Genomic DNA, 25,796 nt, shown 5'->3' with positions numbered 1-25,796 from the left:
ATTTGTAAGCTGCCCCCACCCAAGCCCTGCCAAAGGAAAAAAGAAACAACCACTAAATTTTTTTTTTTAAGTTCAAAATACCTGCTCTTAACTTTGGAAGCTTTACTGGGGGAAAAATGACCTAATCTTAAATTATCGTCTTACTGACCAAATTGCAGAAATTTCCATGAAGTTTTGTGGGAGGCTGAGACTCTCTGATGAAAAGTCAAACACAAAGCTGTGCAGGCCCTCGCAGAGCTGTGTTGACCCTGAGCATCAGCTCGCTTCGCCCCTAACATGGCAGGTGTTCTCAGACTCTCCTCCTGTAGATTCGCTCCTTCCCCCGAAGACAAGCCAATAGTCCTTGGAGAGGTGGCATGTCTCCTAGAGCCCTGTTGTGTTGGGGAGCGGGGAGGGCAGGAGGGTGGGCCACGACTGGGGTTGGGGGAGGGAGATTCAAAGAAAGAGTTAAGATATGGGTTTATATAAACATATTTAAAGCCGTTTAGCAAAAGCTTTCTCGTTGAACAGCTTTAAAAACAATGTGAATGGAACCTTAGCAACTTTGTTAGTAATCTAAAAAGTCTATTAATGTATACTTGAAATTCTGTTTGTATAAAAATGCATTTCCTCTTTATTTTAACACTGTATAAAAGAACATTATGCATGTGAGTGGTTTGAGAAATAAATGATTTAATATTCAGACTTTGTCTTTTCTGTTAATAGAGATGAACTCGTGAACAGTTGTTGGAAGTTTTTAGTGTGATGAAAATACTGAGAATTGAACTGCCCTACCCTTTCAGGACATCCACCATCCCTCAGGATGGAATACCAACATACCTCTTTCTTCCATCACCCCTCCCTCCTTCCTTTCCTTCTGTTTTGAGGCCAGGTCTCCATATCCCAGAATGGCCTGGAACTCACGTATAGCCCATGCAGACCTCAAACTTGAAATCCTCCGACCCTGCCTTCTGAGTAGAGAATTACAGATAGGCACTACCACATTTCCCCTTGTTTCCTTTTTTTAATGTAATTTTTTTTTTAATTCTCTCATTTTCTTGACCCAGGTGTGGTCCCTGGGAAGAGACACTGAAAGCATCTTTTTTTACCTAGTGCCCCAATAGCATGCTTGTCCTTTTCCATTTCAGGTGGTAAATTCCATTCATCACTGTGAGGTGGAAGTAGTATTTATTTTTACTTCTATTCACCAACAGAAATAAGAAGAGATGCAAAGAGAATACTTTAGTGACCACAAGGGTTGGCTATTCTTCCCATGAAGACAATAGTGTTCAGAGTCACTTCTCTGATCAAAACCAGGAAGGGCCTATTGGCCCTGAAGGTCACTCTGTTGGGGTTCAGCGAACGGCCCGCAATCATGATGGCAGTGCTCGCGGAGGCCTCGCTGCCTTCCTCATTTACCTGCAGGTCACAAGAAACAAAACGGCTGCATGAGCCACTCTGTGGTTCACCGTAGGCAGGCAAATCATCCACACACTCAGTAGTTCTTCACAAGGCCTTTGGTTTTCCAATAGCAAATAGACTTGGGTAAGATGGGGCTCCCTGCAAAACCCTTCTGTGTTTATTCGTTGATCCACTGAATGCAATGCTCATGTGTTTATCGAAACTTTGCAAGAGCCCCTCTCACACAACCCTGAAACAGATCTTCATGCACTAGAGACAGTCTCATTCCCCACAGGGCCCCTGAAGGGGACATCTCTAAAAGAGACTAGAGCTTGATTGCTGAAAAATCCCAGCTATCAACCCAGGCAGCTACTGAGACCTAAATAAGGCTGATGAAGATGAAAAGAACATGGCCCTTCATCTAGATGTGATTTTTTTTTTTTCTTGGAGCCATAAACCGAATCAGTGGTATCGACCTTGACTGGTAGAGTAGAACTGGCACACGTTGAAAGAGAAGCAAAGTGTCTCCTTTCAGAAAACGTTATCTAATGACGCAGAGTATCACTCTGTTCATCTTTTTTTTTTCTTGATTGATTAATGAAGATTTCCCCCCCTCTTCCTTGCTCTTCTTGACCCTCTTTTCCCCCATGTTATCTATCCGAGGCTCATTCTAGGTCTAAACTTATGAACAGAGTTCAGCTCAGTCAGGGTCCTGGAGTCTCCTTCCTGACTTCCTCCTGTCCCTGATCCTTCCACTTTTCTTTAACCAAACAGTTCTCACTGAGCTTGGACTCTGGAATTATGTTTACTGACACCATACCCTGAAATATTTCTCTTTGACAACAATAAATTCTCTCTTTTTTTTGCCTGCCAATCTCCTCATCCTACAAGCTTCCTAATATTTGACCCCTTTCCTTTTTCACTCAGCCTTGGCTTCCACAAAGAACAGTCCACACCATGATTTCCAATTCCACCTGTGCATTAGAATCCCTGAAGAGCTTGTAAACAGAGGTGCATAGGCCTAATCCTAAGATTTCCAAGCATGAAGATCCCCAGATGATTAATGATCCTGGCCCTTAGTTAAGTATTGGAGAACTAGAAGTCCCATCAGCTGTCTTGTTACCTAAGGCTCCCTGGGATTCCTCACTGCTTCACTGTAGAACTCCTCAGACCTCAGCACACCAGTGTGCATTGTTAAATCATTACAGGAGAGCTTAATGTGCCCACCTTACTCATTTTCTGCAGTGTGATCTAGTACTGTACTTCTCCATCACGTGATCTACATACACCAGTACCAGCAATGCTGGGGTGGGAGGTTGCTGTTGTTTTGTTTTGAGTTACTTCTCAGAACCTCACACTCTCATTCAGCTTTCTTGCTTACAGCCAGTATTCTACCACTTGAACCACAACTCCAGACTGGTTTTTTGAGAGGTAGTCTCGAAGACTTTTCTGCCTAGGCAGGCCCCAATCTATGAACCTCCAGATCTCAGATTCCTAACTCATCAGGATTACAGACACGAGCCACCATCTTTCAGCTAGCTACCAGATCCTCTTTCTTACCTTTCATTTGCTTTTCAACCTTTACCATTAATCTCACACACACAGTCCATTTTGTTCAAATTCAGGAAAAGGTAAACTGCGTCCCCTTTCAGTCTTACTAAATGCTTTTTGGTGGTGGTGGTGATGGTCATAGGGCTTAAACTCAGGTCCTGGGCACTGTCCCTGAGCTTTTGCTCAAGGCTAGCACTTTACCACTTTGACCCACAGCACCACTTGTTTTCTGGTGGTTAGTTGGAGATAAGAGTCTCATAGACTTTCCTCTCAAATCTGGCTTTGAACTGTGATCCTCAGATCTCAGCCTCCTAAGAGGCTAGGATTACAGGTGTGAGCCACCAGTACCCAGCTTTCCATTTTCTTAAATGAATTCCTTCTTAGTGGTTCCTTTCCCTTTGTCATCCTCCTCTAAGAGTCCTGCTACAGGAGAGGTGCTAGGAGGGTACCGGGTAGACCAGCCAGACCATGAGGGTCTCCACATACCAGAGGACCATACCAGAGCAGGCCTCATGGAGCAGAGGGCTACAGATTGGGAAGTTAAGACACTGGAAACATGCCTCTTCCCCCGTAGTATCCTGCTGTTCATGCATCTGATATCTGTCTATACCATAAGAATGAGGGCAGCAAGAAGGCCAGAGTCGTGAATCATATGAAGTATCCATGCCTTGAAACATAAAGACACACTCACCTCAAGAAATGCCTTGTGAAATGCGTCAGACACATAAAGGTCATTCCTGCCTTCTGCAACAATACCTGCAAAGAAGACCAGAGGAGGCTCTGAAATGGAAGGCTCCAGCTCCTTCCCACCCACAGGAGGTCTTTGGGTCTCTGTTGAAAATTAGAAATCCTGGGGATCGTGACCTAAGGAGATCCCATAATGAATACTCATTAAAATAATAAGTACTCCGAGCTTACTCACATGAATTTAATCTCATGCTTCAGCTCTTTCAAAGGGGTAAAGTGGTCTCTGTTCTTAAAGAAAGAAGAAGGGTTATTTCTTTTCCTTTTTTTGGCACCTGGCTTAAGAAGGTGTGAAAATTTTTTTAAAAGAAGGGCTAACTTTAGAACTTGATTATGGTCAGCCCAGTAAAGTCCAAGTATCTTATTTTGAAGATACTCTAACTACAATTTATTGATTGATTGATTGGTCCTGAAGATTGAGCCCAGGACCTCACACATGCTAGAAAAGCCTTACATCATTTGAGCTATATACTTCGTCTTTTTTTTTTTTTTGCCAGTCCTGGGGCTTGGACTCAGGGCCTATGCACTGTCCCTGAGCTTTTTTGCTCAAGGCTAGCATTCTACCACTTGAGCCACAGCACTACTTCCAGCATTTTCTTTCTTTTTTCTTTTTCTTCTTTTTTTTTTCCTTATCTTCTTCTCCCCTCCCCCCCCCATGGGGCTTGAAATCTGGGCCTGGGCGCTGTCCCTGGGCTCTTCAGCAAAAGGCTAGCACTCTACCACTTGAGCCACAGCGCCACTTCTGGTTTTCTGGTGGTTTATTGGAGATAAGAGTCTCACGGACTTTCCTGCCAGGGCTGGCTTTGAACCATGATCCTCAGATTTCAGCCTCCTGAGTAGCTAGGATTGCAGGTGTGAGCCACCAGCACCCGGCTCTATTTATTTTATCAACCAATACTAGAGCTTGAACTGACGGCCTCATGCTCTCACTCAGCTTTTTTGTTCACAGTTGGTGCCTTACCACTTGAGCCACACCCCCAGTCTGGCATTTTGCCGACTAATTGGAGATGAAGTTTCATGGACTTTTTCTGCCCAGGCTGGTTTTGAACTGAAATCCTTTGATCTCAGCCTCTGGAGTAGTAGGATTACAGTGTAAGCTAATGGTACACAGCTTATTTGGTTTTTTTGAGACAAGTCTTTTTTTTTTTAGGTCCGGTCGTGGAGCCTGAACTCTGGGCCTGGGTGCTGTCCCTGAGCTCTTCAGCTCAAGGCTAGCACTCTACCACTTGAGCCACAGCACCACTTCCGGCTTTTTTCTCTTTGCTTATGTGGTGCTGAGGAATTGAACCCAGGGCCTCAGGCATGCAAGGCAAGCGCTCTACCACTGAGCCACCTTCCCAGTCCGACAAGTCTTTTTAGAGAGACTTGGCTTCAAGTTCCTGCTCCTTCCACCACAGCCTTTGCAAGCTAGACTGCAAGTGTGAACTACTGCACATCCTGCTTGTCTCTGTTGTGAATTTCAGTGACTGTATCCTCTATCAGATACAGACACTTAAGGTGCCCTTGCTGGTTGGGTGAGCAATGGTCCAAAGAGCAGATCCCTTCTTTTACAGAGGAAACAAAAGTTTCAAAAGGGGCAAGGATTTCTGTAAGTTAGCAGTACAGCTGGGATCCGAATCCGGTATCTTGGGCTACTTTGTTATTTTGTCTTCTTTTTTGAATTCTTTCACTCTGGTCAGAGCATCTTGGGGAAAAGAGAAGAGGCGCAGATGGATACCAACCTGGGAGGTGGGACTTCTCAGGGTTGAAAAGGTCCACAAGACCCATGTCCTGCAGGTGCTCCTTCAGACTGAAGCTGTCTTCCACGCGGAAGCGCGGCACGTGTGCCACCAGCATCATCTCCTCCAGGCTGTCCAGCCACTCCTGCAGCAACTCCGGGGTGAGCTCCTGTTCCACCTTGGCCAGGTTCTTCTCAGGCTTTGGCAGGATGAGCACCATGGTGATGTCATCACCTTTGAAGGGAAGCTCCAGCACTTGGGTGCCTTCAGCCACTCGCCGGTACCGGAATTTGCCTTCCTGATACATCATAGACACTGAACACGACTTATCATCCCCCTTGTAGAACTTCTCCTGCTTTGTGTTCTCAGGACTGAACTTTGACTTCCACAGACCCTGGAAGAAGATACACATCAGAGAGCAGGAAAACAAAACCATTCATAGGCGAATGATGTGGTCCATACTCACTATGTTATTACATTAATAATGTATATATAAGCCAAGCACAGGTGGCTCATGCCTATAATCCAGCTACTCAGGAGGCTGAGATCTGAGGATCACAGTTCAAGGACAGCCTGAACAAAAAAGTCCCTGTGAGACTCTTTATATCCAAAAACTTTTATCACTCAAAATCTGCAAGTAGGGGCTGGGACGGTAGCTTAGTGGTAGAGTGCTTGCCTCACATGCATGAGGCCCTGGGTTTGATTCCTCAGCACCATATATGTATAGAAAGCTGGAAGTGGAGCTGTGGCTCAAGTGGTAGAGTGCTAGCCTTGAGCTAAAGAGCTGAGGGACAGCACCCAGGCCAAGAGTTCAAGCACTATGACTGACAAAAAAAACAAAAACAAAAACAAAAAACTGATGTAGCACTGTGGTTCAAAGTGGTAGAGTGCAAAAGAGCTGAGGGACAGAGCCCAGGCCCTGAGTTCAAGCCCCAGGACCAGCAAAAATAAATACATAATAAGAAAAACACTGGAGATACAGGTATTTTATATTCAGTCACTTAGTCTTTGCAGTAATCCTATGGGTAATGCTCATAAGCTTAAAATTACCATTTTATAGATGCAGAAATTGGGGCATGGAAAAACCCCAGGTGACTCAACACAGATTCTCACACTCAGGTGAGGAAGGACCTACAATTAAACAATTTGAGCAGGGTGCCAGAGGCTCACATCTGTAATCCTAGCTACTCAAAAGGCTGAGATTTGAGGATAGAGATTCAAAGTCATCCAGCCAGGGCAGACAAATCTATGAGACGCTTATCTCCAATTACCAACAAAAAGCCAGAACCGGAGGTTCTTCAGCTCAAGTGGTAGAGTGTCAGCCTTGAGCAAAAACAAAAAACAAACAAACAAAAAAAACTGAGCGCATGAGGCCCTGAGTTCAAGCCCCAGTACTAGCACGCATGCACCCATGCGCATGTGCACAAGGGCACGCACACACACACCTACACACAATTTGGTATGAGTGATTCAGGTTCTCATTTGTGATGTTGTGAGGAAGACAAGGACTCATAAACAGTGAATTGTGTAAACTTAAAGGGTAATGCATTCTGGATATGCAGGCCACTCTGTTCTTGGGGAGGGAGAATTCTCCTGAGGGACAGCTAGTTTGGCAACAGCAGTGCTGGCAAAGCTCTGAGCCACAGGGAAAGGAGAGAAGATGCATATCTGTGCAGAAGCCACTGATCCATTCACCTTTCACTGGCGGTCCTCACAGGGTCAGTGGTCTGTGTCTTCCTGCCCCTCCTCCCTTCTCCTTCCCAAATGTGATCAAATTGGGATCGTCTTTGGAACTCCCGAATCTCTGAGAAAAATGAAGCCATCTAACATGGTCGGATAGCAGGGACATTGCTAGGTCTGGGGGAAGTAAGCCTGCAAGTTTTGAAGCTTCAGGCATGGGTAACTAGGAGTCACGGTAAAGGCTGTTCCAGAAAGTGGGGGAAATCACCACTGAGGAATTTCAGTAGACTCTGTCATTTTGTCCCAGGTCTCAAGGGAATTAACTTAATGGTAGAATATATATATATAATATGTAATATATAAATATATGTTATATTTTATATATTATATAAATATACATTTTATATATATATATATATTCTCCTATATATGAGTTTCTCACTCAATACCTGACAGCTAGAGATGCTGGGTTTGTTCCTGAGTATCATACTTTGTTGCGCCCTGGGCCTTAAGTTCTCTGAACATGAGCCTAGCAACCATCATCACAAAAATTCTGGGTTCTCAGCAAATTTATATTTGTGCCTAGACTATGCATGGACTGTTTTTCAGAAGGGATCTTCCTACACATGCTCAGAGATATGAAAGAGGATAAGCTGAAGTGCAAAAAGAAGTCCCTGTGGTCTCTCCAGGGCCATTTTGACTACCTTGAAGTAAATGGTGTTAACCAGCACCAGGACAGTGAGCTCATTGATTGCATCTGGGGGAATGACGTTGGTGATCCGGCCTTCAGTCTTATTGGACACCCAGTTGTTGATGGTCACTCTAGACTTCTCTGCATTTTCCTAAGGAGAATAGGAAACAAATTTAACCACCTGTATTCAATTCAACTGGGTTCTCTATTTCGCTATGCCAAACATTATTTCATTCATCCTCCCTTCTTGAATAACCTTTGGAAACTATTTGAACAAAGTAGATGAAATGAGGAATTCATTATCTACTTATTTTTCAGATCAGGCTTTATAATCTAAGCCACAGATATCATTTTATTTCTGATCTTGTAATTAAGAACTGGTATTTCAGGGGTTCTGATTGGTGGTTAGTCTTTCATCAGTCTTCGGCTAGCATCGAAGTGCAGTTCTGTGTAAGAGAAAGAACTCTGAGATTAGGGATGAAGCTTCAACTCACCTTGAAGTCCAGGGGCTGGAGCTTGGCTCCGTAGACCACCTCACTGATGTCCTGGTAGGTCTCGTTGAAGGTAAGGGATTTGTCTCCGAAAAGGCGGTTGGCTGATACCAAGTGGGAGGATAGGTTGGCTTTCCGATAGAGTCGGCAGTTCAGTTTGGCGAAGAAGAAGTGGATCTGATCAGATGTTTTTTCAGAGATGGTATTAAACTTAAAAACCTAAGGGAGCAAACAAACGAAATGGTCAAGGTGAGTGGTTGACCACAGGGCTGTCCAGTTCCTCCTGCTCCACAGCCACCTGGGCTGTGCGCTCTTTCGATTCGGTGCCCGGCGCAGCATAAATGTTCAGCTTATGTTTTTATTTTTTTTCTTTTGTTTTTTGTCAGTCATAGGGCTGGAACTCCGGGCTTAGATGCTATCCCTGAGCTTTTTCACTCAATGCTAGCACTCTACCACTTTGAGCCAGAGCACTGCTCCTAGTTTTTAATTGGAGGTAAGAGTCTCACAGACTAGCTGTGCTGGCTATGAACTGGTACAAGCATGAGCCACCAGCACCTGGCTCCGCTTATGTTTCTTGTTTGGGGTTTTTTTTTTTTTGTAACTGTATTTTTTTTGTCTATTTTTCTGGTACTGGGATTGAACTCAGGACATTGCACTTGCTAGGCAAGCGCTTTGCCACTGAGCTGCATCCCAGCCCTTGGCTTATGTTTTTAAGGCAAATAAATAGATAACAGAAAAATAAAGAGCAGGAACCATAAGAGAAAACAGAAATAAAAGAGATCAAATGGGATGCCAACTACAATCTCGAAAGGGCTTCAGAGCAATACATAGATGCTTTCCTGCTGGAATGGGAAAAGTCTTCTTGATGCTTGAGAGGCAAAGCTGACTCACTATGACAAATCCTTCCCAGAGCCAGAAAATACTCTCACATCTTTGAGGCTTTTCTTGGCTTCCCAAGACCTGGGGCCCTGGGTATAGAATCCTAGAATCTTCATCCACAAGAACCTGAGCGCACCAAATGGTAAATGCTCTTTCCTTTCTGGAACAGGACGTTTCTACTTCCCTACACACTGCTTGGCACAATACAGCACTGAAAGACTGATGAAATGAATGAATAAATATAGAAATGGAAAGAATGACTAAAAAGAGAACTTGCAAGACCCACGGGCCTCCCCTCATTTAAAAAATACCTAATAGACACTTGAAAGGTCTTTTTTGAAAAGGTTCATGTAGTGGGGCACTGGTGGCTCATCTGAGAATTGTGGTTCCAAGCCACTCCAGGCAGAAAAGTCCCCATGAGACTCTTATCTCCAGTTAATTACCCAAAAACTGGAAGTGGCCCTGTCGCTCCAGTGGTAGAGTGCTAGCCTGGAGCACAACGAGGCTCCGGGACAGATCCTAGGAATGGGAAACAATATCAATAAAGGAATCATTGCACACGAAGCACTGCATGGGGTGCACGGTGCGCCCCAGCTCCCCGAAGCGCGGTTTCTGGAAGCGCAGACGCGCGGAGGGCGCGCAGGGGCTCCGGGCCTCACCTCCATCAGCTGCTTCAGGGTGTCGTTGCAGGCGCCCAGCTTGGTCATCGCAAACGCCGTGGAGATGCTCAGGGGCGACAGGAAAATGTTGTCGTCGTCCTTCTTGGAGTCCGCCAGGTGCTGATAGAAGGTGGTGGCGAAGTGGGAGTTGGCCCTGGACAGCTCCCACACGCGGCGGTTGGTGGCCTCGGGGACCCTCTTCTCCTTCTCCAGGCCCCCCGGCTCCGTGGCCCTCTTCTCCGGGGCGCGGTAAATGCACATGGGGTTCACGGGGATGTCCCGGGGCTTGGCCGTGCAGATGTCGTCCACGGACGTCCCGTGGCAGGCCACCCCGCCCCACAGGCCGAGCAGCAGCAGGGAGAGGAAACGCAGCTTCCTACAACGGGGTGGAGGTGAGCCAGTCCGGGGAGCCCCCGTTCCCACCGGCCACCCCAGCTTCTCCAGCGGCACTGTGGCTCAAGCGGTAGAGCACTCGCCTTGAGCAAAAGAGTTCAGGGACAGCCCACAGGCCCTGAGTTCAAGCCCTACCACTGACAAAAGGAAGGAAGGAAGGAAGGAGGGGGAAGGAAAGAAGGAAGGAAGAGAAAAAGAAAGAAAGAAAGAGAGGAGGGAAGAGAGGGGGGAGAGGGAGGAAGGGAGGGAGGGAGGAAAAGAATGTAAAGCGTCCTGTTGGTGAGATGAACATATCCACCTGCAGACTCCAACTAAACACAATTCTCACCATACGCCTGTTTTGCTTTGCATGTCCAACAGCGAGGGAGGGAGACAGACTCTGTGTCTCCTGGCATCTAGCTCAGAAACATGAGTGTGACCTGGACGCTCCTTGTTTAGTCAGACCCCAGATTCCATTCATTCAGCTTTCTTGTCCTTTTACCTGTTACTACCACGACCTTAGTTGAAGCCTTCAACACTTTTTGTTTGTTTTGGTTGGTTGTGGAGCTTGAACTCTGAGCCTGGGTACAGTTCCTGAGCTCTTCAGTTCAAGGCTAGTGCTCTACTACTTGAGCCACAGCACCACTTCTGATTTTCTGGTAGTTAATTGGACAGAAGAGTCTCACAGACTTTCTTTTTTTTTTTTTTTTTTGGGTCCGGTCATGGGGCCTGAACTCTGGGCCTGGGCGCTGTCCCTCAGCTCTTCAGCTCAAGGCTAGCGCTCTAGCACTTGAGCCACAGTGCCACTTCCGGCTTTCTTCTTTTTGCTTATGTGGTGCTGAGGAATTGAACCCTGGGCCTCAGGCATGCAAGGCAAGCGCTCTACCACTAAGCCACCTTCCCAGCCCTCACAGACTTTCTTGCCTAGGCTGGCTTTGATCTACGATCCTCAGATCTCAGCCTCCTGAGTAGGTAGGATTACAGGTATGAGCCACCAGTGCCCGGCCTTCATCATTTTCTGTTACCTAGTTTTTTTGTTTTTTAGTGGTAGTAGGGGTAGAACTTAGGACCTCTCACCTGCTGGGCAGGTGCTCTATCACTTGATCTATGTCCCCAGCCCTTTTTGCTTTAGTTATTTTTTAAATAGAGTCTCACATTTCCACCCAGACTATAGTTCTCCTATTTACTCTGTAATGACAGACGTGAACCACCATGCCCAGACATTGGTTGAGATGGGGAAGGGGGTGTCTCTTGAACTTTATCCCCTGGACTGGCCTTGAACCACAGTCCTTGTGACTTCTATGAGCCACTGTGACTCAACAGTTGAAAATGGTAATAGCTTCCAACAAGGGTTCATTAAATGTAAAAGAAGCTCATCTCTCTGTTTAAAAAAATGAGTTGTAGGGCTGGGAAGGTGGCTCAGTGGTAGAGCACCACATAAGCAGAAAAAGCCAGAAGTGGTGCTGTGGCTCATTTGGTAGAGTGCTAGCCTTGAGCTGAAGAGCTGAGGGACAGTACCCAGACCCAGAGTTCAGGCCATGACTGACCAAAAAAAAAGAGTTGTAGCCAGGTATGGTGGTACATGCCTGTAATCCTAGCACACAAGGAGCCTAGGCAGTAAAATCTCTAGTGCAATGAATGTCAACCTAAGATAGAGACTGAGACCCTGCCTCAAAACAAAAACAAACGAATATGTGATAGCAACATTGGCAAATTAAGAAAATTTGGAGGAGCTGGAAATGTGGCTCAGTGGTAGAGTGCTTGCCTAACAGGCTTGAAGCCCTGGGTTCAATTCTTTAGTGCCACATAAACAGAAAAAGCTGGAAGTGGCGCTGTGGCTCAAGTGGTAGAGTGCTAGCCTTGAGCAAAGGAAGCTCAGGGACAGTGCCCAGGCCCTGAGCTCAAGCCCCAAAACTGGCAAAATAAATAAATAAATAAATAAAAAGGATACCCAGAACAATAAACTAAGAGACAAAGTCTTCATAATAGTTTTGTAGCTATGAGAAGGAGACGAAGCCCAGGATCTTTGGGTCTCAAGAAAGGAGTCTGTATATGGCTGCTGACATCTCAGCCTCCCCTTGGGTGAAAATGACAGCAGAGAGCATTGAGAAGACCCAGGGAGGCAATCTGCTTGGCAAGCAAGGGGCTAGCTCCAAGTTCCAGGCCACTGGGGGATTTGTCTTTCTGTGTGGTATGAGGCCAACTCTGCAGCAGAGTGGTAGGGAAATGGAGACACTGAGGGAAGATAAAAGGTGGGATAAAAAGGAGCGGGGGTGGGAGAGGAGAAGATCTGGATCACCTCCCCTCTGTTTTCCAGTTTAGGTACATTTGAAAATAAATGCAAACAGTAGCTGGAGCATGGGCTGCCCCCGAGAGCTCTGTTACACACAAACGACACATCAGCCAACTTCTAGCCTTCAGTGGCAAACCCAGATCAAGGAGAGGCTTTCCATGTGTGGCACCCAAGAGAGGGAATCTCAGTCCAAAAAATGGCACAGGGCTTTGACTGTCGAAGGTCACAGAGATCCTCAGCAGTGTGACAACCCAGGAGAACGGGGAACCAAAAGGGATTAGAAGGCCCTGACGGATCACCCATGCCTGCTCTTAGATGTACTGCGGACTCTGGGGATTTCCCTGGGAACATCTTGCAGCATCTTCTGGACTGCCAATTTTCACACAAAGAAAGACGATCCCTCTTGCCTCCTGACCCGAGAAAACCTAAGGTGTGGCTTGGGAAAGGCCTTAGCTGGAGAAATGGGGGGGGGGGGGGGGCACTCCCCAGCCTCCGTTTATAAAGACCAGGGAGAGGGCCTGGTCTTTTCAAAGGTGCCAGAGGTCATCCTGGTGAGCTCTTTAGAGGTCAGAAAACCCAACACGAGCCTGCAAAGAGGGCGTCTACCCACTTACCTTTCTCCAGGAGCCACCATTCCTATCCTATTGGAAAACATGGCCGCTTAGCTGCCCCAGGGCTGGGTCAGTGGACAGAGCCTGGTCTGAGGCAAGCTCTCCTCTGACAACTGTTCCTTCTTCTGAATCTGACTGAGGTCCAGAGGACAAGGTGGGGGAGGGAGCTGGTGAGGAGGGGAGAGCGGAGGTCAAAGGCCGATGACCAGCTCCTGGGGTTAAGCAAAGCCTGGGTCTCCCTGTTATTGAATTAGCAGAGAAGTTAACATTCAGTCAGGCCCAGGGAAAGTGAGACTTGCACAAGGTCATCATTCTTCTCCTCACCTTTATAGAAAAGGAAGAAGAAAACATGGTCATGAATTTAAACTTGCTTAACAAATCTCCGGATCAGGAAAACTTTATAGAAATTTCTTTTCCTAATTAACCAAACTTGGTTAATCTGATAGAAATAGGCAAATATAATTAGTCAACATCCAGAAACTTGTAGCTTCTCTGTTCAATACAATGCCTTCTTTTTCTCTTAGCTTTCATTTTGAAGGGGAAGAGAGTGAGTAAAAACAAAACAATCCATGCAAAGGTAGAAAAAAAAATTTCTTTTGGTGGTACTAGGATTGAACCCAGGGACTGAGGCTTGCTAGGCTATCATTCTACCACCCGGGTCAGGTCTCCAGTCCCTTTTTGTGTTGTTTTTTATTTATTTTCGGACATGGGGATTGAACTCAGGGCCTGGGTGCGGTCTGTGCACTCAAGGCTAGCAGTCTACCACTTTGAGCTACAGCTCCACTTCCAGATTTCTGGTGGTTAATTGAAGATAATCTCACAGGAATTTTCTGCCCTGGCTGGCTTTGAACTGCGATCCTCAGACCTCAGCCTCCTGAGTAGCTAGGATTACAGGCGTGAGCCACGGGCACCTGGCTACAAACTTTTTTTTTTTTTTTTAACTTAAGCTAACCTAGCTCTACCTCTCAAGTATCTAGGATGTAAGGTTCGAGTCAACTTACCTGGCTTGAAGTATGACTCAAAGAGAAAATAAGGCTGGGGAAGTGGCTCTGTGATGGTGTTTGTCTAGTAGCCCTAAGGTCCTAGGAAGTCTCAGCACTGATTTAAAAAAAAAAAAAAGAAAAAATACTGCCGGGAACCAGGTGGCTGACACCTATAATCTTAGCTTCTTAAGAGGCTAAGATCTCAGGACTGCCATTGAGGGCTAGCCTAAACAGGAAAGTCTGTGAGACTCTTATCTACAATTACCAGCAAAAAGTCAAAAGTGGAGCTATATGTTCCAGCTTTGAGCAAAAAAGCTAAATGACAGCACCCCAGCCCCCCCCCCACTCCCCCCCCCCACCAGTAATCAACAAACTAAAGAAGATGGGACAAGAGGATCTCAAGTTCAAGGCCAGCCTGGGCCAGCAAGACTCAGTCTCAAAGCAAATAAACCAAATTGTGTTTGTGTGCATTGTTATTTTTACTAGTTAATGAGATTAAGTTAATCAAAACTAATGGAGGGCTAGGAATGTGGCTTAGTGATACAGTCTTGCCTAGCATGCATGAAGCCCTGGGTTCCCTAGTACCACATAAACAGAAAAAGCCGGAAGTAGCCGGGCGTTGGTGGCTCACGCCTGTAATCCTAGCTACTCAGGAGGCTGAGATCTGAGGATCTAAGGTTCAAAGCCAGCCTGGGCAGGGAAGTCTGTGAGACTCTTATCTCCAATAAAACCACCAGAAAACTGGAAATGGTGCTGTGGCTCAAGTGGTAGAGCACTCACCTTGAGCTGAAGAGCTGAGGGACAGCGCCCAGGCCCAGAGTTCAAGCCCATGACTGACAAAAAAAAAAAATCCAGAAGTGATGCTGTGGCTCAAGTGGTAGAGTGCTAGCCTTAAGCCAAAGAAACTCAGGGATAATGCCCAGGCCCTGAGTTCAAGCCCCAGAACTGGCAAAAAAATAAATTAAATTAAATTAAACCAACTAATGGAAATAAGGGGTAGATTAATTTATTTCCTATATTAATTAATTAATTTACTTATATTTCCTAAATAGCCAAAGACATTTTTCACTGGATTGCTGTAGGTGTTCACAGGATACATATGCTACCTTCTGAGTGATTAAGGATTCCTTGAAGTTCAAGGAAATTTTGAGACCTCTTTACTACTTTTTACATAAGGAATCATCTGACTGAAGCTATGTCTGCATTCTTCACTAAGCAGTGGGACATTTTGAGGACTTCGTGTGCAGTGTGAGCTGTCTCAAAGCACTTGAGAATGCTCAAAGGCTCCTTATCACTCTCAAAGACAAATGATAAATCACCTGTCCAGCAAATACCTGTCTAGCTACCTATGCCAGCAGACATTGCTCTAGGTATTGGAATTCCATCTAGGGGAGACAGGGAAAAATCATGTAGAGAACCAATATATTAGAAGTGAGTCTGGGCATGGTGGTACATACCTGTAACCCCAAGCATTCAGGAAGCTGCAGCAGAAGGATCATGAGTTTGAGGCCAGCCTGTGTACATAGAGACTCAGAAGAAAGGAAGAAAGGAAGAAAGAAAGGAAGCAAGAAAGAAAGAAAGAGAAAGAAAGAAAGAAACAAACAAACAAAAAGTATACACAGTGCCAACCAGATGTCAACAAGGGTCATGGAGAAAATGATGGTAAGGCAAAGAGAGTGGGGAGAGGAGGCGTCACAGTACCATCGAGGACTGGTCTCCCAAACAAAATGACTTTGAAAGAGACTAGAATGAAATCAGAAAGGAGCCATATGAATATCTTCCAGAAGCGTTGTCTTTATGTCAAGGGGGAGCATATCCTATTGAGACCTGTTGCTCCAGCTGGTAGGAGCTGCCTGGCTTGTACTGTGAAGGAGGTTCCTTGGGGGCGAGCAGACACGAGGCTTTGCTGAAGGGATGTAGGTGGCCTGGTCCACATCTGCAGAGAAGACACTCAATGCATAACCAAGAAGTTAAGATTAGGATTTAGATTGAGTTTGATTTATTCATTTATTCACGGAGCCATAAAAACACGTATTAACACAAGTGTAGGGCTTGCCTGACGCTGGTGACTCACGCCTGTAATCCTATCTACTCAGGAGGCTGAGATCTAAGGATCACAATTCAAAGCCAGCCCAGGCAGGAAAGTCCCTGAGGCTCTTATCACCAATTAACCACCAGAAAACTGGAAGTGTTGCTGTGGGTCAAAGTGGTAGAGTGCTAGCCTTGAATAAAAAAGCTCAGGGACAGTGCCCAGGCCCTGAGTTCAAGCCCCACAACAGACAACAATATAAAAAGTGTAGGGCTGGGAATGTATTCAGTAGAGCACTTGCCTAGCACGGGTAAGAGCCTGAATTCAATTTGCAGCACTGAGGAAGGAAGGAAGGAAGGAAAGAAGGGAGGGAGGGAGGGAGGGAGGGAGAGAAAGAAAGGGAAAAGAAGAGAGAAAGAAAGGGAGAAGAAGAGAGAAAGAAAGGGAGAAGAGGAGAGAAAGAAGCCAGGCACCAGTGGCTCATGCCTGTAATCCTAGCTACTCAGGAGGCTGAGATCTAAGGATCACAGTTCTAAGCCAGCCTGGGCAGGAAAGTCTTCAAGACTCTTATCTCCAATTCACCACCAGAAAACTGGAAGTGGCACTGTGGCTCAAGTGGTAGAGCGCTAGTCTTGAGCTGAAGAGCTGAGGGACAGCACCCAGGCCCAGAGTTCAAGCCCACAACAGACAAAGAGAAAAAGAGAGAGGGAAGGGGGAGGGAGGAAAGGAAGGAAGGAAGGAAGGAAAGAAGGAAGGAAGGAAGGAAGGAAGGTAGGAAGGAAGGAAGGAAGGAAGGAAGGAAGGAAGGAAGGAAGGAAGGAAGGAAGGAAGGAAGGAAGGAAATTCATGAATACCTATATGTTCCAGGCATGATGCCAGTCCTGGGTATATAATGGTGACTCTGGTGCTTTCTAGGAGAACCTAGCACGAAGGAAAACATCCCAGTGTTAATGGAGGCCTGACTGAAGTGGGTATCGAGGCAAGGGAAGGACACACACAAGGCCTGGTCAATAAAGCTCGGGAAGAGGAAGGGGAAAGGCTCAGGTGACATTGTTGTTAGAACCTTACAAGCAAGATTAAGGCTTGGTTTTTTATTATTGAAATAATTTCACACTTGTAGAAAGCTCAACCTTTGTAAATAGTACAGACTGTTATTTTACATCCTTTACTCAGTTTCCCCACACTAGCATTTTACCATGTTTGCTTTTATACTCTTCTCTTTCCACGTGCACAAATACACATTATTGTTTTTCTGTGCTGTTTGAGAGTAAGTTGCATACACCATACCCCTCTCTCCACAGTTAAGATGTGATTCCTAAAAACAAGAATAGTCCCCTGTGCCATCACAGCATGGGAAATAGCATTGGCATCATACTATTTGAAATATAGTACTATTTTTCAAATCTATAAATATTATTCTGATTTTTCCATCATTTCACTTATGTACTTTATTGCAGGAGTTTTCAAACACCATGATGTCAGGACCTAGTTTATAGTCTTGCTAAAAACATGCGAAGAACAGAAGACACGGTACGAAAGGTACTCATTACCTGACTTACATAATTGTAATCCCTCCATACATCGCCTCTGTAAGAAGAATAAATTAATAAAAAATGTGAGGAATGGGCTGGGTATGTGGATAGCATCTATGAAGCCCTGGGTTGCATTTTTCAGCACCATATAAACAGAAAAGGCCAGAAGTGGCACTGTGGCTCAAGTAGTCAAATGCTAGACGAGCAAAAGAAGCTAAAGGACAGGCCCTGAGTTCAAGCCCCAGGACTGGCAAAAAAAAAAAAAAAAATGTGAGAATTATAAAATAGTTATACACTAAAATAGTTTCAGCTTTATGTATTTTCTGAAAGGTCTTTATAGGATCTCTCAGGGCTCCTAAGCCAAACTTTGGGGAACCTCTGATTTATAGCTAAGTAAATAAGTAGGGATTTTTGTTGTTGTTGTTGTTTTTTCCTGCTTGAGGGTCACATGTTGTATTTACTTGTCTGGTCCTTCAGGATGTAACAGTTACCTCCTCTCTCTATCTCTTTGGTGCTGGGAATTGAACTCAGGGCCTCAGAAATGCTAAGCACTTGCTCTAAGTTACACCTTTACCCCCTTTCTTTTCTTCCTCTTTAATGACTGGCATTTTCTGAGTATAGGCCAGTTGATTTTGAAGAAAGTATTTTAATTTGTGTGTCTTAGGATTCCTCATGACTACAGTGATCCATTTCTTGGCAGTAATATGACAAGTAACTTTGTCCTCAATGTGGGATTCATCATGAAGTACACGAACTGTCAATTTATTTGCTTCATTACTATGATACTAACCTGCATTACTTAGTTAAGATTGTCAAGTAGCTCCTTTTAAAAGAAACAACATACTTCGGTAATATATATATATATATATATATATATATGTAGATATATACACATACATACAAATTAAATATAAAATTAATATATATTAATATATGTAATATGTAAATATTTAATATATAATTGTGTATATTTAGTATGTATATATTATGCATATATTATATTATAATATGTACACATACATTATATATCATATATATTAAAAGAGCTTGCTGGGCATGGCAACATTTGGGAGCAGAAGGATGAAGAATTTAAGGACAGCCTTGGCTACATAGTGAGAAAAAGAAAAAGAATTAAGAGATTAAAGTGGACATTATGTTGCTAGACCATGATGAAATAGGCCCTTTAACCCATTGATGTTGGGAGTGCAAATTGTTGTAACTCTTTGAAGGGAAATTTGGCAATACCAAAATTGCATATGCATTTGCCCTTTGAGCTGAATCTGCTTTGGGAAATTCACCCCATAGTATACCTCCATAAGTTACCAAATGCAACCTGGCCCACAATAGCAAAAGACTGGCTGGAAAGTATGGTACCTTTTGTTTGTTGTTTGCTGGTCCTGGAGCTTGAACTTGGCCTGGGTGTTGTCCCTGAGCTTTTGTGCTCAGCCTAGTACTCTACCTACCACTTGAGCCACAGCTCCTTTTCCAGCTTTTTGTGGTTAAAGATGAGTCTCACAGAGTTTCCTGTCCAAGCTGGTTTTGAATCTTGATCCTCAGATCTCAACCTCCTGAGCACCTTTTTCTTTAATCACTCATCTTTTATTCACTTATGTATTTACTCATTTAAGTTGGGCATTGGAATTGTATGGGTGGGGCGTATCGTGGATGAGCACAGATCCAACACAGCATAAGCATTCAGTATAATAGCTCTTCTTTTTCAGTGGTTCTATCTACCATCACATGATGAAATGAGGCTGGTCCTAAGACCTGGAATGCCCCAACCCTTACCTCTAGGACCCTACACTTTTGACAGACTGGGATTCTGTGCCCTAAAAGAAAGACCAGGGGGCTAGGAAGATGGCTTAATGGTAGAGTGCTTGCCTTGCATGCATGAGGCCTTGGGTTCAATTCCTCAACACCACATAAACAGAAGAAGCCCAAAGTGGCTCTGTGGCTCAAGTGGTAGAGTGCTAGCCTTGAGCTGAAGAGCTGAGGGACATTGCCCAGGCCCAGTGTTCAAGCCCCAGGGCTGACAAAAAAGAAAGAAAGAAAGAAAGTAAGAAAGAAAGAAAGAAAGACCAGGTCCTAACCATGTTTCCCCAACAAGGAGCGATTATTTGTTGTGCTTCCCAATATATCCACTATCCTACTTTCTGGCACTCACTGGGCACTGTCCCCTTTGGCTCTCACTGCATAGACGTGGATGTCCTCAAAATTTATTTTCTTTTTCATTCACCTTAAACTCGCTTGACTAACAAAGGGAAAAAAAACTCATATTCTGGGCAAACAGATATTCTGTAATGTTTTAATAATTATATTTAAAGTTTCTAAACTAAGTTCCTTACAGAAATGTCTAATCATGTCTAGAACTGGAGGCAGACTGAAGAACTTTTATTGGGGTAGAGGTGTAGTTTATGAGTAGATTGCATTTGCCTTGCATGTATGAGGCCCTAGGTTTGATCCCAGCATTGCAAAAGAACTCTAAGTACAAACTTGTTTGTGGAGGATTCTTTACTTCTGTGGGCTCTATTTTTCTCTGTTATGGGTAAAATAAGATTTAAGGGAGTACACTCAGTCTTCCTGTGCTTTTCTATTAGGGATTGATTTGAGGAGTCATGAGGAGACAAGACTATAGCATTTGATCAGATTTTCTTTTCTTTTCTTTGTGTGTATGTGCTGGTAAACTAGAGCTGGGACTCAAGGCCTGAGTACAATCCGTTAGCTTTTTTGATCAAGGTTGGCTCACTACTACTTAAGCCACAACTCCACTTGTGGCCTCTTAACTGGAGATAATCTCTCAGACCTTCTTGCCAGGCTGACTTTGAACCTTGATCCTCAGATGTCAGCCTCCTGAAAAGCTGGGATTACTGGTGCCCAGTTCAAACACATATTTTCAGAACTTCCTTCAGGTCAATAATTCCTTTCCTACTCTGCTTTGTCTCAGTCGGAACTCTTCTGGGCAAGTTGTTTATCTGGTTCTGGCCCACTGTCTCTTTTCTTTGGACCCTAGAGTAAGACCTCTGTAGGGAACAAATGAGAGGACCCAGTTGCTCCTGTAGTTACTAAGTAACTCAAAGCTTTACACTTCCATGGAAGTTTTGCAAAAACATCTAGCACCAAAAACAAACAAAAAAAAAAGTAGAAGAAATCGCCAATTCCCCTTAGTTTTCAAGAAGACCTTACTAGGTGAGAAAGGCATTTTAGCTAAGACGAAACACAGTTTATCAAAATAAATTTTGCATTATCATATGGCAGTTTTTAGCTAAGGCCCAGAGCATCTCACTGGAATTTGTCCTGAGCAGTTGGGAAGTTTAGCTTTGGTTTCAGGGAAATCAAATAAAAATAGCAAATATTTATTGAACATGTGCAGTGTACAACGCTAGACTTTGAATGTACTGGGTACTCAATAAACATTTGTATTTGAACAAACTCACATCTAGAGTAGTTTTGCTGACAAGAAATGCTTTAAATTACTTCTTAATGGAAAGTTAAGATTATGAAATTTTTAAAAAGCCCAACAAACTTATACAAAGGAATTATTACCGTGTATGAACAGAAACACCGGGCAAGGGTATTCTTAGAGGCTGAATAAATACAGTTAGGGTCAAAGCTCATTGCCTGTGCATTAGACATTGTAGGGAAGAAAAGAGAAATACAGAGAAAGGGAAAAGGCAGAGACACAGAGAAAAGGGAGTAGGGGACATTAGATGCTTTAACAGTCCTAGATGTAACAGAAAACAACTCATGGTAAAGCTAGGGAGAAAAGTATGTTCTTTTGTTATTTGTCAGTTGTGGGGCTTGAACTCTGGGTCTGGGCACTGTCCCTACGCTCTTCAGCTCAAGACAAGCGCTCTACTGCTTGAGCCACAGCACCACTTCCCGGTTTCTAGTGGTTTATTGGAGATAAGTTTCACAGACTTTCCTGCCCAGGCTGGCTTTGAACTGTGATCCTCAGATCTCATCTCAGTCTCCTGAGTAGCTAGTATTACAGGTGTGAGTCACTGGTGCCCAGAGAGAAAAGTATTTTGGTAAGTGAAGCATTAGTTATGTGACTGATGCCTCTAACCTACATCTTCCAAGGATCGCAGTAGCAAGATATGACCAAATTGAAGGGTGAGGAGGACATGAAGGTCAGGAAATGAATGCAGCATGGGAGCTTGATCACTAATTCCATTAGGATACAGTGTTTGTGGCCTGCCCCAAATAGACAGTGCTGAAAGCCAATAGATACTGCTTGGGGACAAGTTGTTACTTACTTAGCTGAGTGATTATGCACTTCAGCTAAGGGGATAAGCATGCAAGACAAAACCCCTGGGTTGCTCAAAAACAGGCCAGCTCACTAGGGGAAAGCAGAGGATATAATATCCTCAGTCTAGATGTTCAAGTCCCTAACTTGTGAAGGAGCAAAAGGCCTGGTAAGCTATTTATTATTATATTATTTTTAAATTAATATATATTATTATTGCCAGTCTGAGTCATGAACTCGCCTGAGCACTGTCCCTGTGCTTCTTTTGCTCAAAGCTAGCACTCTACCACTTGACCCACAGTGCCACTTCTGTTTTTAATTGTTTTATGGTCTACAGCCTCCGTCATCTGGCTCTGCCTCTTTTCAAGCCACTTTCTTCTCTGGCTGCAATGACCAACCCTTTCCTCATCTTCACCTTTCTAACCCAAGCTACACATTACAAGGAATTTATCTCTATCATCCCCTCTTCAGGCCTTACTTTCAGCGTTACACACTCCAGAAATGACCAGCGTGGCAAAGTCGTTTCCCTTCAGTACTCCTTGCTCTTCTGAAAATCATTATAGAATAACCCTTTAGAAATTAGTGTTCTGTCAAATTTTTAAATCTATGTAATGTTCCACACAAAAAAGTACATTACTGGGTGTTGAGTAGCAGGTGGTTTTTGTTGTTTGAGGCAGCGTTACACTATGTAGGCCAGGCTGGCCTCACACTTAGAATCCTCCTGCCTCAGTCTCCTGGGTGCTGGGATGACAGATGTACTGTCATGCCTGGCCTATGTTCACTTTTTAGGTTCTAGATATTCAAAGAAAGGAGTAGTAGCCCTTTATTAATTGGAGCTCAATGTTGGAAAACAAAGTGATTAACTAATCCTCGAAGATAGCTGTTTACTGGAATTGAAACACACACAAAGACCAAGGTTGCATTGGGCTTTTTTTTTTTTTTTTTAAACCAGCTTCAACAGTGTCCTTGCTCATGGAACAGGGTATACCTTGTTAGGTGGTAAAGACAGGTCTGATTTTGTAATTCTCTCTACATTTTAAAACCACTCAGGGCTGACTACAGCAGTTACCAACTCTCAGCTCAGAGGTCTCAACTATCTTTACTGTGGCTGCTTCTTGACATCATATGTGGTACTAACAGACACCAAACTGCTTATTCATTGGCAGAGAAGTTGATAATGTATGTATACTTTCATTTAAACTATCTTAAATGAAACTGTAGTCATTTTTATACATCTTTAATAACATTTTCTTTTGCAGCCAACTAGCATTGTCATCTATTATTTAACACTTAATCAAATTTCCCTAACTGTATAAAAGATGGCTTCGTATATTCTTTTGTTAGAATCAGGATCCTAAGAGCATACATTTGATTCCTGTATTTCTTTTTTTTGGCCCAGTCATGGGGCCTGAACTCTGGGCCTGGGCGCTGTCCCTCAGCTCTTCAGCTCAAGGCTAGTGCTCTACCACTTGAGCCACAGCACCACTTCCGGCTTTTTTCTTTTTGCTTATGTGGTGCTGAGGAATTGAACCCAGGGCTTCATGCATGCAAGGCAAGCGCTCTAGCACTGAGCCACCTTCCCAACCTGATTCCTGTATTTCTTAAATAGAAATCTATAGGAATCACAACTCGCCTTTTTTCTTTCTCATGCTACTGAGTTGTTGAGTAAAATATGGTTTCTAAGAGACAATCAACTCACGTATCGTCTGCCAAGAATAATGAACAAGTAAGGAATTCAGGACAATTACAAGTTAGTTAAAATAGAGACAAATCCTTTGACTGAGGAAAGGTATCAGAACAAGACCATTCTGCTCAAGCATAAAGATAGCCCCGATTTTGCTGGATGCCAGTGGCTTACACCTGTAATCCTAGCTACTCAGGAGGCTGAGATCTGAGGACTGCAGTTTAAAGGCAGCCTGGGCAGGAAGACATGGGGTTGAACTCGGGGCCTGGGTACTGTCCCTGAACTCTTTCATTCAAAACTAGCACTCTACTACTTTGAGTGATGGCACCACTTGCAGTTTTCTGGTGGTTAACTGCAAGTAAGACTCTCACAGACTTTCCAGCCTAGGGTGGCTTTGAACTGTGATCCTCAGATCTCAACATCCTGAGAAGCTAGGATTATAGAGGTGAACCACCGAGGTCTGGCTGGCATCAGACTTTTATCTCCAATTAACTACCAAAAAAGCTGGAAGTGGATCTGTGGCTCAAGTGATAAGAGCATTAGACGAGAGCATAAAGGCTTAGGGAGAGAGCTTAAGCCCTAGGACCACCCCCCCCCCCCCCCCCCCCCCCGCCCCAGTCCTGATTTTAAGAAAAGTAATTAAAGAGCAAAAGGTGTGACGCTGCCCACAAAGAAATGTACTCATGAAATAATAACCTCTCTATAACTCCACCATAATAACAATGGGTTTTTGCTTTGTTTTGTTTTTGTCAGTTGTGGGGCTTGAACTCTGGGCCTGGGCACTGTCCCTCAGCTCTTCAGCTCAAGGCTAGTGCTCTACCACTTGAGCCACAGTGCCACTTCCAGGCTTTTGTTTATGTGATGCTGATGAATCAAACCCAGGGCCTCATGCATGTGAGGCAAGTACTCTACTGCTGAGCCACCTTCCCAGCCCAACAATGTATTTTTTTTGAGAGATGTTGGATGTTAAACATGACATCTCATTGAATATTGGCTCTCATAACTCAAGAAACATATATTCACTACTAATGGGCTGCAGTATACTTAAAAGGCGCACTCTTTTTTTTTTTTTTTTTGTCGGTCATGGGGCTTGAACTCTGGGCCTGGGTGCTGTCCCTCAGCTCTTCAGCTCAAGGCGAGTGCTCTACCACTTGAGCTACAGCGCCACTTCTGGTTTTCTGGTGGTTTATTGGAGATAGGAGTCTCACGGTCTCTCCTGCCCGGGCTGGCTTTGAACCGCGATCCTCAGATCTCAGACTCCTGAGTAGCTAGGATTACAGGCGTGAGCCACCAGCGCCCGGCTGCACTCTCTCTCATGATGTACAGAAAATTGGCAAGTGTTTGCTTCTGTAAATTTTTTTATCAGTTTGTCCCAAGGTAAGAAAAAGACAACACAGACTCATTTACAAAAAGAAGACTACACGATTCCTCCTCATTATCATTTAATGTAAATGCTGACAGAAAGCAGATAAAGATCTTGTAGACACCTCCATATATTTACAATCCATAAGGTGAATCACCTCCTTCTACTTCTTAAAATAAATCCTTTTTATCTGCAAATTACAGGAGCCTTAAACCCTAATATGGAGCAGTAAGAGGCTGAGTCAGTATCCAAGGAAAAAAAGGAAATAGCATTTTAATAAAATGTGGTATCTTTGTTATAAACAACATGCACACAAGTACAAAATTGAAAAAGATGGCCCCAATCCTCCCAAATTTCTTCAATGAGTAAAACATGTACTTAGACCCAGAGTTCTGATGCTCTAAACACACTGCTACTGTTTTCCCCACCTCATTTAGGATGCTGACAAACTAGAATATTTGACTAAAAAAAAGATGAGATATTCTATTTTAAAAGGGGTTTTTTCTTACAAAAAAACCTTTCAGAAGGCAGTTTGCCAATTTGCTGGATGCTAAGGACTAACTCAGTGTGTAAAACTCCAGCCCATCACCTACTTGCCTTCACTTTTTAGAAGCTGGAAATATTTGGACAATTTCATGAACTTCAGCAATCTGGAAAATCAGCAGATGGGTAGATAGGCAAGAATAGGACAAAAGTTGAGGTAATGGGAAAAAACAGCTAGAAATTCAATAACATCTTTTAAAAATGTTATTTTGTCTAGTACTGATTTATATAGTAATAATAAAAAACAGTAAGTGATTCAGTCACCTATGATCTGACTCAAATCTCATAGCTCCTTTACTAACCTAGATTACTTTTGTTAAGTATACCTCTGCAGGGCACAATCACAT

The 25,796-nt window shown here is 44.0% G+C and overlaps 1 protein-coding gene across 1 annotated transcript; it reads right to left on the bottom strand.

The window, feature by feature from the left end:
- Positions 1-1,032: 1,032 nt before the first annotated feature.
- On the bottom strand, positions 1,033-13,113 carry Serpinc1 (serpin family C member 1). Its single transcript, XM_042674288.1, has 7 exons — positions 13,073-13,113; positions 9,794-10,169; positions 8,259-8,474; positions 7,778-7,915; positions 5,397-5,787; positions 3,623-3,687; positions 1,033-1,398 (listed from the first exon to the last, which is right to left on the bottom strand). The coding sequence occupies exons 1-7, from the start codon at positions 13,111-13,113 to the stop codon at positions 1,222-1,224; spliced, it is 1,404 nt and encodes a 467-aa protein (XP_042530222.1). The 3' UTR covers positions 1,033-1,221.
- Positions 13,114-25,796: the final 12,683 nt, after the last annotated feature.

Source organism: Dipodomys spectabilis, unplaced genomic scaffold (genome assembly GCF_019054845.1).
Source record: "Dipodomys spectabilis isolate Male_0828 unplaced genomic scaffold, ASM1905484v1 ptg000019l, whole genome shotgun sequence".
Classification (NCBI taxonomy): domain Eukaryota; kingdom Metazoa; phylum Chordata; class Mammalia; order Rodentia; family Heteromyidae; genus Dipodomys; species Dipodomys spectabilis.
This window is presented reverse-complemented; position numbering and strand designations above follow the sequence as displayed.

Excerpts from the sequence above, each read along its gene's own strand:
- Serpinc1 (XM_042674288.1), bottom strand. The coding sequence starts at position 13,113 with ATGTTTTCCAATAGGATAGGAATGGTGGCTCCTGGAGAAAG. Across the intron at positions 7,916-8,258 it reads TCCAGCCCCTGGACTTCAAG|GAAAATGCAGAGAAGTCTAG; the intron begins GTGAGTTGAAGC and ends TATTCTCCTTAG. Across the intron at positions 5,788-7,777 it reads TTAACACCATTTACTTCAAG|GGTCTGTGGAAGTCAAAGTT; the intron begins GTAGTCAAAATG and ends ATCTTCTTCCAG.